This window comes from Pimephales promelas, chromosome 16, assembly GCF_988280905.1.
Source record: "Pimephales promelas chromosome 16, fPimPro1.hap1.1, whole genome shotgun sequence".
Classification (NCBI taxonomy): Eukaryota; Metazoa; Chordata; class Actinopteri; order Cypriniformes; family Leuciscidae; genus Pimephales; species Pimephales promelas.
The window spans coordinates 20495675-20508021 of record NC_142784.1 but is presented as its reverse complement, the minus strand read 5'-3'; the positions used below and the strand labels follow the sequence as shown (position 1 = coordinate 20508021).

Here is a 12347-nt window from a genome sequence, read left to right as displayed (position 1 = left end):
TGTATGTAGCCTAAGCGACTATGTGTGTGTACATTAAATAGGAGTCATGCGGCTTTTTGTGACACAGCACTAGTCAAATTACAAAATTTAATCCGAGATGGACACAGCTATGTGAAAACAGCTGTGCAATGAATTCACTAAAGTTTTGACCCATCCTCTGCTGCCACCTGGTGGTCACTGTATAATACAACGCAATACATAATATTATTTTGATAATCTAATTTATTAAATTAAACATATAATTATAATATTGTTTATTTAATAATAAATACTATTCCAGTGGTATCCTTATGAAAACAGCCTTAAAGCCATAGTTCACCCAAAAATGATAATTCCTGTCATCATTTACAGTCATTCATGTTGTTCCAAACCTATATGAGTTTCTTGTACAAGTTACTTATACTGAGAAACTTTTAGGGCAACAACATTCTTAAAAATATCGTCTTTTAGTATTTTTTTTTTTTCCGGTAAACTATCCCTTTAATGGATACTGGATGATGAAATGTAGAGAAATATCAAACAGTGCTATTCATAGCTATTTTGACACTATTACATCATATTCTCCAAATTAGAGATACGAGTAGAAAATGAGTCTGAGGTGCACTTACACAACACTGTGGCTGCGACTGGCAGCTGGCAGCTTTGGCACCACTGTTCAATTCCATGGTCCAACTCTGAGTCCCAGGCACGGGTCTGCCCAGATCATCCTCCTCTTCATCATCATCAATGTAAATCACTCCTCGTTCGAGACATCTTCGCTTGCTGTTCTGTGGAAAGACAAAAAAAAAAACCTGAGTGTGATGACAAGAATCAACAAGCCAATCAATAAATGTCATAGGAATAGAAGCTATTGGTAGCGATACTTTTTGCTCTGTGCCTGGTGTACGAATGCGCTTCCTGTCCATCTTAAAATCATCATCTTGTTCTCCATTGGAGAGAGAGGCTTGAAGTTTCTCAGAGAGGCGGGAAGACAAAGTCGACTTTTTAGGCTGGTCACTTTTGACTGCTGAAACAAAGATACATACTTTATGAGAAAAGGGATTACACTTAAGTAATGTATCAGAGTGTTTGCTGAATCTACATTTAAAATGCTGATTCAGCATTATCAGCTATACTAAATTACTTAAATCTAAGTAATTTATTAAATATTAATTCAAATAAATATAAAGTATACAAGTATGAAGTGTATACAGTATATCAGCCACCCTGCTTTTTAAGAACGTAAACGGTTGAGAAAGAAATCGGGTGTTTATCATATCATTGGATATGCACATAACAGCCTATAAATGTCTAAGTCATTAATGTTAATCAAACAACAAAACACAGCTATATTAAATGTACATAGTGTTATTTTTTATTAAATTATTTCATTTCTGTATCTGCAATTAATACTACAGTTAGACCTTTGTTATAGTGCATTTATCTGTACTTGACTGTAAATAGTGTATTTATTTATTTTTCACAGACTGTTCATTTGCCTTTAATAATGTTTGAACTTTCTTAGTTAGGCAAGTCGTTTTTGCTGCAGTACCAGATTATGTAAAGTGTGCTTAAAGTAATGTTGTAGGAGCACCACAAAACAAAAACAAAAACAGACTTTAAGAAATTACATTTCATCTACAGTAACTAATGAGTTTGTAGACTCATCTAAATGTTACAAGAGGTAATTTTATTGCACTGTTTTTACTTGTTGCACATACACCTCAACCACCATCTGAACTGATTCACGAAACAAATGACTCCTTTGAGCCAGTTATTTTAATGTATTGGTCAAAAGACTTATACTCACAACTGAGTTATTGGTGATTTGAATAGGCACAAATTGATCACTGAATCTATCACAAGGTTAAGAAATTCATTTGACTTAAGGTACCATAAAAATGTTTCAGAAAATGCTCACCTCCTTTTGACAGAGGGGTTGTAGCTTCAGCAGCAGTACCTTCACCAGCAAGATCCACCAGATTTGGTTTAGATGCTGTTCTGTTGAAAGTTGTGTGTGCTTTTTGGCTGTGGCACACACATTGACATGGAGTAACCACTTCTGGTTTCTTACAGTCGGCCGAACTGGATGCTGCATTCGGCTGTACCTTATCTTAATATATGAGAAAATTAACAAAACACTGTGTAAATGCATTGTTTTATAGAGACAAAAAGAGTTAACAAGAGTTTAGTATCACATAGATCATACATACAGGTTCCTACACATTTTTAATTTCAAAATTCCATACTTTTCAGACTCAAACTATCAACCCTATCTGTACATTTTACACACCATATTTAACATAAATGGTCCATACATCATTATTTTCAGCATAATATTTAGTGTATAGTACAGTAATCTTTTTTATTGGTTTTCTCAATGTGATAACATGTACTTTGGCTACACGATGAAACTAAAACGCTTTATAACCTGCATATTCACCTCTGACACATCAGTTTCATAATTTAATTGTGGTTTAATGTTGTGCAATCACCAAACAGCAAAGTAGTACAGTCTGATTAAATGATCTTTTATCTGTTGCTCACTATACTTAAGTAAGCGTAGATGCCAGAACAATTAACAGAAAAGTTAAAAATATTACAACTCATTGAAAAGATTTCAAAACATACCAAACTGTGCTTGCTGCCATGCAAGGGCTGAACAAAGCAAAGCAAGACTCTTCCCACTGCCAGTAGGACTCTCCAATAGACAGTGCTTTCCTTGGTTAAGTCCACGAATGATCTAAGAGGGATTAAGAAGAAGAAAAAAACACGTTGTTCTAAACATGAAAATTACAGACAAATCAATCAAAAGTAAATAGGCTATTTTAAATGCTTTGTATTAAGATGTTACTCACGTCATGTGTCATGACAGAGCTAATTTACTGTAAAACACATCAACAAGTCCGTCACTAGGCTCAAGACAACAGATCTTACTGAATTCATCATGGCCAGCTGAGAGGGATAAGCTTTGCAGGGGAAGTTTATTTTCACCCCTCCTATGGTGTAGTCTACTGGAGTCGCAGCCATTCTGTGTCCAGCTGGAAATTGGTGTCTGAGGACACAAACATTAGAGCTTTATGAGACTGGAAAACTCTCTTCATCTGACACTTTGACAACTCAGCTCCACCTTTCAAAGTGTGTTGTGGTTAACTGTTAAACACTAACGTTAAATTTAAACCAAATTAGCCTGACATCATCTATTTTAATTAACGTTAGACGAGTTACGTTAATATTTGAACCAACACTTGACCTAACTAATAATATATCTAATATAAGACATGATTCAATCGACTACAAAAGAATAAACGAGTGTTTTAACGTTAACGTTACCACAGAACTGTCTGCTAGCATACTTTGTCATACTTGTTGCTATTAGCATACAAACAGCACCCGCACGTTACTTGGTTTACCTCAGGAGTAGTGTAAATTAGAGGAATAGCATATAATTTACGTCGAAACGAAAAAAATACATTCTTGACGGGATAAAATTTGCTTTGTAAACAAAACGAGGCAGGAAAATGAAACTCCCGCGCTGCAGCACACAAAACAAGACATCCGTACGTCGTCACCGTGACGTCCGCAGTCAAAATAAAAGACACCCTGCTTTCATTTTGTTTTCTCTCAAAAATGATAGTGAGTTTTTATAAATGTTTTAAAAAATTAAATCATTCTAATATTCTTCTGAACAGCTGAAAATAAAGAAAGAATATTAAACAGAATAACATATACAAACATATAAAACAAAATATACTGGAGCTTTTTAAAAAAAACACAGATTACTCATGCGATTTATGTTATAATGGCATGAAAAATATTTTAATTATTTTTTCTATTTTAAATGTGCAAAGAAAGATGATTCAAATTTAATTATAACATATAAAAGGGAAACTACTCACAGTGTAAAGTTTTACTCTTAGTTGGAAATGATACCATGGGATTATTATATTAACAATATAACTACAAAGGTTCCAAATAAATAAAATTAAATTGTCTAGGTTGCCTTCTTTTTATTTTATTTTATTTTATTTTATTTTATTTTATTTTATTTTATTTTATTTTATTTTATTTTATTTTATTTTATTTTATTTTATTTTATTTTAACCCAGGTCAGGCACTTCTGCCTCTGTTTCTGTTTCAAAAGTGGCTTGACCTGGGAAATACTGTGGATGTTTCTACTCCAGACTCAGTCCACTCCTTCCCCCAAGATCTGGAATCGGTCCTTCTCCACAATCTTCCTCAGGGTCCGGCCACCAAAATAATTAACTTTATCACAATATGTTATTTTTTGAGAAGGACCATATATATATATATATATATATATATATATATATATATATATATATATATATGTGTGTGTGTGTGTGTGTGTGTGTGTGTGTGTGTGTGTGTGTGTGTGTGTGTGTGTGTGTGTGTGTGTGAGATTATGATCTGAGTTCAGATGGAATCAGGAAAAAACTAAAGTCTTGTAAAACTGTTATTCAACAGGAGTCTGGATGGCACCAACTAGTTAATAAGGATGAGGCAGGATTATACTGAAGCGTCATGCACAATCTGTGATTATGGTGATCCCAAGATGCTTGGTGATGTAATTGCACCTTGAAAATGTGCCCGTAATCCCAGGATTAGCATTATTAACATGCTTAGAGTGCCGTAAACCTCATTTCCATATCACTCAGCATTTCAGATGTGATATTTCTGCAGGTTTGGTGTTCAGAAATGCTCAGAGAAAATGAGAGGTTTATTTCTCAAGACTTATTTTGTGGATGTTTGACAGTATGCAGCTGTATATGACTCCAGTGATCCAAGCTAAGACAAAACAATAGCATTTTGGGCCAGGGTGATATTACAGAAAAGCAGAATTGTGCAAATAACAATGAAACTCTATAGAATCTCAAGACCTAAGGACATAACACCTTCCATAATCCTCACTTTGATGTAGGCCTAATAAGTTCCTACTTCAGATATAATATAATTGATATAACAAATAACACTCAAACTTATTTGTATGGTATGCAGGTGTGCATTTGAGAGAATAGCCTGATAGGAGTCTATAGTGATATCTTCTCCCTAGCTGGACCGGTGGGACCTTATGATCTACAGTACATTCATAACCAGCTCAACAGTATCACCTACATCCTCTGCCAGCAGGTACATGACTAAAGTCTACACCAGTTGATATTGTGGTATCACCTAAAATGCATATTAATCTTGTAGATCATTTGCTTTATTTTTTAACATCCATCAGAGCAGTGTAGTTGTGCAACCTGTGTTGATGACAAAGGCGACTGTGTCTGTCTCTATAGCATTTGCAAGTGTGTGTGAGTTAACAAGTGCTGCGTATTACACTACAGTAGTCAATCTCTCACACTTCTATATACGAAGTACACTACTGTTCAAATTACAGTTAAAATAGTAATATTGCAAAATATTTAAAATAACAGTTTTCTATTTTTTTATATTTTGTAAAATGTTATTTATTCATTTGATGGAAAAGGTTAGTTTTTAGCAACTTTCATTATGTTTGTGGAAACAATGCATTTTTTCTGGATTCTTTGATAAAGAGGATGTTCAAAGAACAATAACTTATGTGACATTATAAGTGTATTTACTCTGTAACTTTTCATCAATTCAATGTTGAATTTAAGTATTAATTGTTATTAATGAACCCAAACTTTTGAACAGTACTATAACTGCAGATACTGGTACACAGTGCTGCAAAGGTGTTTGCATTGTCCATTTGCTGTGAAACATCTCTCTTTGACCACAGGATGGCAGTATGATGCCAGGACTAGTCCTAGAGCTTCTTCTTTGTTCTCTTGCCAACACATGTTGTGCTGTTTTTCTATAATTACTAAGAACAAAAAATGTATCCTCGGGTTAAAATAAATAGCCTTTCACAGTTAATTTAATTGACTTTTTGCACATAACCGAGGTAATTCTGTCTCTGCCTCCGTCACAAACAAGAATAACAGTACAAATGGTTGCCAAGCAGACGTCTATGCTGTCAGTGAGTTTGTCAGACAAACTGCAGTTTTGTGGCCTATATGTGGCACTTATTTTATCATAATGATATCGTTTTGCAAATAAATGTATTACCTAGAGAAATAGGAAGTAGGTAGTTGGCACTCATGCACACACATTTTCCTGCGACCCAGTCAGGCTGTTAAGAATGGCGTATTCGAGCCATACAGCAAGGCTTTCTCTTCACTCTCTCTGAATATCGTCATCTAGTGTCACTACAGCGGCATGGTGTAAATTGAGGTCACAGTCGCGCTTTGTTTTGTATGCTGCTCAGACTAACTTCTTAATCATCTGCCCCCCTCTCTCTCTCTCACACACACACACAATCACACAAACACACAAACGCAGTCGCACACATTCATTCACAGCCGCCTTGTGTATCTGAGGCGCTGCTTTTGGTGACAGCGAGTGCTGTGTCCCTGCCGGCCCAGGGCAGGTACCCCATGCTGACGTGTTTAATTGTGTGCGTTCCTAGTCCGCTATGACAAGTACGTGTTCGCATCGTGCCAAGAGAACAAGGGCAGACTCGCCAACGCATGCTATGTTCTGTCACATGAATAGGTGGTCAGAAAGAACCTAGTACAACTGACCATATCAAAGGAATGGCTTGAGTCATACAGTTATTTATAGAAAATGTCCAAATAAATATGCTTCAGCTTGATATTATGTAACATCAAATCTCATTCTTTTTCCAGCCCTGAGCGCCTGAGCCATGGGTCTCTGATCTGTTTGGATGAGAGAACGTTGTTGATATGTTTTCCACATTCCAATTTTTATTTTATTATTTTTCTATATGTATAACTAAAATTTATTAAAAGTTTCCAATTTTTATGGGTCCAGTTGCATTAAAATAGCCATTATGTTAAGACTATGTCTTAAAAACTAGATTGCTAACTATCAGTTAACCAAGGGATAATCAGTCCTACAGTCTTTATTTTCAGATTAAAATTAGACGAGTCCACTGACTGTAAAAAAAAAAAAAAGCGGCAGAGGCCAACTACGGCATATAAGCATTATAAAAACAGCAACGTAAAATGCTCCAGGCCTGGTCTTCTCTTGCCCTTCACTGTCATCATTCCATGGGACTCGAGGCCGGTGTGTTGTGCAGGTGTCTCTCATTAGCATTCCATGTCTCTCGGCCATGTCCTCCTGCTTCACACCACAGTAACGTTAATACATCTTTTTGATTTGAAATATAATTTCTGAATCCTGTCAGATTATTCGGCTGTGGAGGTAAAGACGACAACTCTCACGATTTCTCGCTCATTCACGCCGTCATCGAGCTACGTCTTTGTTATTGTTTTGAATAAGGGACATCTAGTGGCAAAACTTGCATACTGTGCCTTTAAATTTGTGATGAATAAATAAAATGTATAAACAGCTGTTGAGTTCTCAATGGAAACAAGTAGTGGCTTGGACTCGAAAACAATATTTCTAACCTCATGACTTAACAGGCGGATTGTCTTGACTTATGACATCTAGTGGATCAAAAGTGACAGTAAAGACTTTTACATTGTTACAAAAAATCAATTTCAAATAAATACCGTTCTTTAAATTTTCTATTGATCAGAAATAATGTATAATGTATCATGTTTTCCACAAAATATCAAGTGGCACAACAGTTTTCAACATTGATGATAATAAGAAATGTTTCTTGACCACCAAATCAGCATATTAGAATGACCAAAAGAACAGCTTGAGGCATTGTTATTTGTGGAAAATGTCCATTTAAATATGCTTCGGCTCGATTTGTAACATCATATAATCCATTGATCTTTTTCCATTCCCAAGCACCTGAGCCAGAGTCTTGGATCTGTTTGGATGAGGACTTCTGTGGATGAGAGAAAGTTATGGGTTATGTTTGGGTTCCTCTCCTCTCATCTGCTCTCCTCTCCTTCTGTCTGGGATGGTAAATAAGGTTGGGTGTGTGAGAATCTCATTACCAGGACACAAAGCGGCATTTCCTCTGAGGATTGAGTGAGGGAGTGAAGAAGGGAGGAAGGGAGGGGGCGAGTGGGTGAGCGGGGCGAATGGCCAGGCTCAATCACCACCACGCTGATGGGGAGGGAGAAGGAGGCAGCTGGGTTCCCGCTCAGGCCTTCAATTTCCTCCACAGTCCAGCCACTCAAGTGTGTAATTACTATGGGGTGTCATGAAGGTGCGATTCCTTCTCCTTGTAACACTCACCCCCCTTCTTGCCCCCCCCCCCAATGGCTCTCAGCTCCCCATGTCCCCTGCACTCACCCCCAGAAACACCCCCATCTCATTTCTGCCCCAGATGAGGGCACTAGATCCAAATATGTCTGGTGCTTAAATAGCATACCCTCTCCGTATGTCATGGTGGCACGGCCCCCCTCCAGCTGGTTAGCAGTCCACTTTCACTTTGTTTATTGTCACAATTTGTTAGTTTTCTGTGTGGTTATTTGTGGTTACAAGATGTCTAAACTTTGCATCAAGCAATAAGTGATTTACCATCTTCAGGTGGAATAGCTACTGTACCATTGAATTTTGCCACTCTGTACCGATCTGAGGTTGTTGATAGTGTTATAGTTTCATTTTTCCATTGTCAAAATTTATCATTTTCTTTGTTATTATTATATTTTATTTTTGGTATATAATATAAATGAATTTGGTTTGTTTCAAACAAATATTTAGCAAACAGCAATAGCTGATTTGATTATTGTTTTGAACTTATGACACGTAGTGGTGTGGATGCTGAGACTCGTGCCTCAATGTATGTATGTAAAATATAACAATGTAACAAAAACATCTTCATCTTATGTGATAAATCAGTTTAAAGACACATACAGTACCGGTCAAACATACCATTTTACCATTTTTAAATAAAAAACAATTAACACTTTTATTCTGCAAGAATGCATTTTAAATTGATCAAAAGAGAAAGTAAAAGCTTTTACATTGTTATTTATTTATTTTTTTTGATAATTGCTTTTTCACTTTCTAATCAAATAATCATGAAAAAAAATGTATCATGGTTTCCAAATAAATTTTTTTTTTCAACATTGATAATAAGAAATTTTTCTTACAGTAAACAATCAGCATAATAGAATGATTTCTGAAGGAACATCTGAATACTGGAGTAATGATGCTTAAAGTTCTGTTTTGTCACAGGAATATATTTAAAAAATAGAAAATTAAAAAAGAAAACAAAATTCTTTATAGTACAGATAATTGTGTGTCTGTGTGTATGTCTGTGTGTGTGTGTGTGTGTGTGTGTGCAATCAATAAAAAAACTGTCTGATTATATATATTTTAATAATCTCATTACATGTTTGGAATCAGATTACATAATCCAGATTACATAGTTAATCCAGATTACATGTAATCAGTTACTACCCGGCACTGTATATTTTGTGTGTCTCTCTCTCTCTCTCTCTCTCTCTGTGTGTGTGATTTTATTTATATGTAAAGCTTTTTATTAAGGGAAAATTGCATTTTTAATTATTATTACTGTTTTTTTTTCCGCAGAGGGAAATGAAATGACACTCTGTAATACAAAACAAGCTGATTAGACTGATACAAACTGCCCATTTTGGAATGTCCTTCTGTGATCACCAGGTAGTTCCCACAAGTCCTCTACACTTGCTCCCCAAAATCTTGCCAGGTTGACATGCTCAGGCAGGCATACAAACGCACAGTGTCTCCAGTGTGAGGCAGCAGACTGGCACCGATGTTCATGAGTGTGTGTATGTGTGTGTATGTGAGAGAGAAAGCTTTTTGAGTTTCTTTGTGCATTGCGGCTGGCTCTGGTGCTTTGAAGCTGCTCAATGACCGCACAAGGCCGTCTCTCAGTGGGAGGCGGTGAGCGATGCACGCTTGTCATTTGTATACAGCTGTTTCTTTCATCTGGTCCTCCTCCCTCTCTCTTGTTGCCCCCCACTCCAACATGTGCCATCCTACTCTCCCCAGTCTCCACTAGCTGCCTGCCCTTTTGCAACTGCAGCGGCATTTACTGACAAAGACCAGAGGGATCATCAGTTTACTGATAAACACGCTAAACACATAAACACGACTAGCCTCTGCTCCCTGGCTGCCTTGTACCCAGCATGCAACGCATGGACAGATATGGTGTTTGAGGTGGGGGTTGTTTGAGGAGCTTTCTCACTATCAACCCCAAATGTTCTGGCCCAACTCTCAGTGAGAAACAGGATGCAGGTGCTCTGTAGCTGGTGTCAATTGCTGCTAATTGATGCAGCAGTGCATAAATAATACATAAGAGGACCGTGTTGTGTCTGGGTGCTTTTGTGCAGCAGTGTGTTAAAGTTTCAGTTAGGGTGTCTGTTTGAATTCGATTCAATGTTTGCACAATTTTTGACACTGATTGTATATTGATTCATACCTGTCATTGGCTTGGTGCTTGGTTCTTGGTGCTTTTAGCCATTTTTTGTCACATTTAAGGACAACTATTACAGATACTTGAGAGATGGAAGGGGTAACTCTAAAAATAAGTTTTTATAGTCATGGTAAACCTTTGTGCATTTTGTAACAATTTCATTGCATCCTATTCATTTAGATTTGATAAGTTCAAGTTTGCTTTTTCTAATTGCATTGGGACTACATGTACAATTTCCTATAATAATTTCATTATTTTATGAAATGTGTTATTGTTATTATTTATTATTAATTATTGTGTAAATTAAGCATAGCCATGGACTTTATGTTACATCTTCCTGAATCAACAGGTACAATGGAAATATGCTTCGTCGACTGCCTTTGAGTCCCTTTCAGTTGGCCTACATTAGAAGTTGAGGCTCTTTTAAAACATTTTTTCAACAAATTTCTTGCCTAAGAGTTAATCAATATACTGGCCTATTTCCATTTGATTACTTTGATGGATGTGTGTAATTTTTTCGGTGGTATTTGCTTTGTAGTTAAACCAGAGTTATGACTTAAATTTCTATTGGCAAGAGGTGATTTAGCACAACAAATAAGGAGATTCTCATCTCAACCCTATTATAAGATTTTGATTAAAAGTGGACAGCGGGGAATGAGTTGTATACATAATCTGTCTGCGGTTATGTCCTTTGCTGATTCTGATACATGAACTGCAAACAATTGCAACAGCAGTTGTGTGTTAATCATGTACTGTATGTTCAAATGAGGAACGTGAAAATGGAAAGTGATTTGGAGAAGTCTGAGAAATTTGCTCTGGCACATGAGGGAGAATAAAATTGACAGATAATGGCTTTCTTCTCTCTTGATTGGTTCGTTCAGAGTCTTTATTTTTATTATTCTATAATGTCCATTGTCATCTATGCAGTAAAGACTGCTCCATGAAATAACAGCTTTATTTTCTCTAATCACTTTTCAATTATTAACGATTTGCTGGTTTATTTTTCAAGAAGATGTGTTTCTACACACCTTAATCTCTAAATAGGTTTCCAGCTATTTTTTATTATTATTTTTTTTATTTTTTTTTTGCCACTGGAAATGTCATACCAGCATTGGTCTGTCCGTGTGTCTTTCACTGAGAGGGAAATGGGAGTTCTGGGAACGTGTCACTGCTCCAGATCTTCATCTCTAGTTCCTCCACTCCCACGTGTGCACAGATCACTGGTTACTGTTATTTACACTCTTTCACACTTCCTTTACCTCCCCACATCCTCCTTTTCACTCTCTGTCCATCAATGTGATGGAAAGGACACAAGTATTTAAGTATATTTGATTTTATTTGTTTAATTGCCTGTCACAGAGTTTGGGGTGACTGTCTAAAGGCATAAATGTTTTTGATTATAGTGTACATCAGTTGCTCTGGCTCTAACCCATCCCACCCCTTTCACTCCGGCTCTGTGGTTTGGCCCATTTCGCAATGCCAATATTGCAGTGATTTAGTCTCCAGATGCTCTCCTCGCTCTCAGCTTGGCAGGATGCTGGGACAATGGTGACAGGTCTGAAGGTAAAGATAGTGGTGTCCATTTTTCTGACAAAAACAGGACAAGGTAGCAATCAGAACTTATTTGAAAAGTCATTTTTAAAAAGACAGTGGATGCTATGCTTCTGTTGATCAGACATCAATACTTTAGTGACAGACGTTTTACAGTTGGCAGAAGAGCTTTCAGTGGTCATGTAAATCCAGAAACACTTTGCTGGTTTTATGAAGGTTCGCAAGATCTGTCTATATGTCTGTCTGTCGTTCCATCTTCTCCATCTGTCCGTCCATCCATATATTTCAGTCTTGACCAAAGTAGACATGGCATGTAACTTCTTTCATGAAACACTTTAAATCTGTAAATTTATTTATTTATTAATCTGTCTTTTCCCGCCTTTTTATCATGAGAGTCCCACCAAAACATTCATCCAAACAGACTTAATTAACGTGTATC

General features: G+C 36.5%; 1 protein-coding gene across 5 annotated transcripts in view; it reads right to left on the bottom strand.

The window, feature by feature from the left end:
* brip1 (BRCA1 interacting DNA helicase 1) overlaps positions 1-3546 on the bottom strand; it is a 74410-nt gene extending 70864 nt beyond the window's left edge. For 3 of the 5 annotated variants that reach the window (XR_016146867.1, XR_016146865.1, XM_089121200.1), the window contains exons 1-4: positions 2611-2740; positions 1901-2092; positions 864-1006; positions 609-767 (exon numbers count right to left, since the gene is read on the bottom strand). Coding sequence is in view for 2 of the 5 variants with exons in the window: in XM_089121200.1 (XP_088977326.1) it covers positions 609-767; positions 864-905 (201 nt within the window). In the remaining 3 variants the exon portion in view is untranslated. Of the gene's footprint in view, positions 1-608; positions 768-863; positions 1007-1900; positions 2093-2610; positions 2741-2916; positions 3035-3392 lie in introns of those variants that run through there. The other 2 variants (XM_089121201.1, XR_016146866.1) reach the window with 2 other exon arrangements.
* Positions 3547-12347: the final 8801 nt, after the last annotated feature.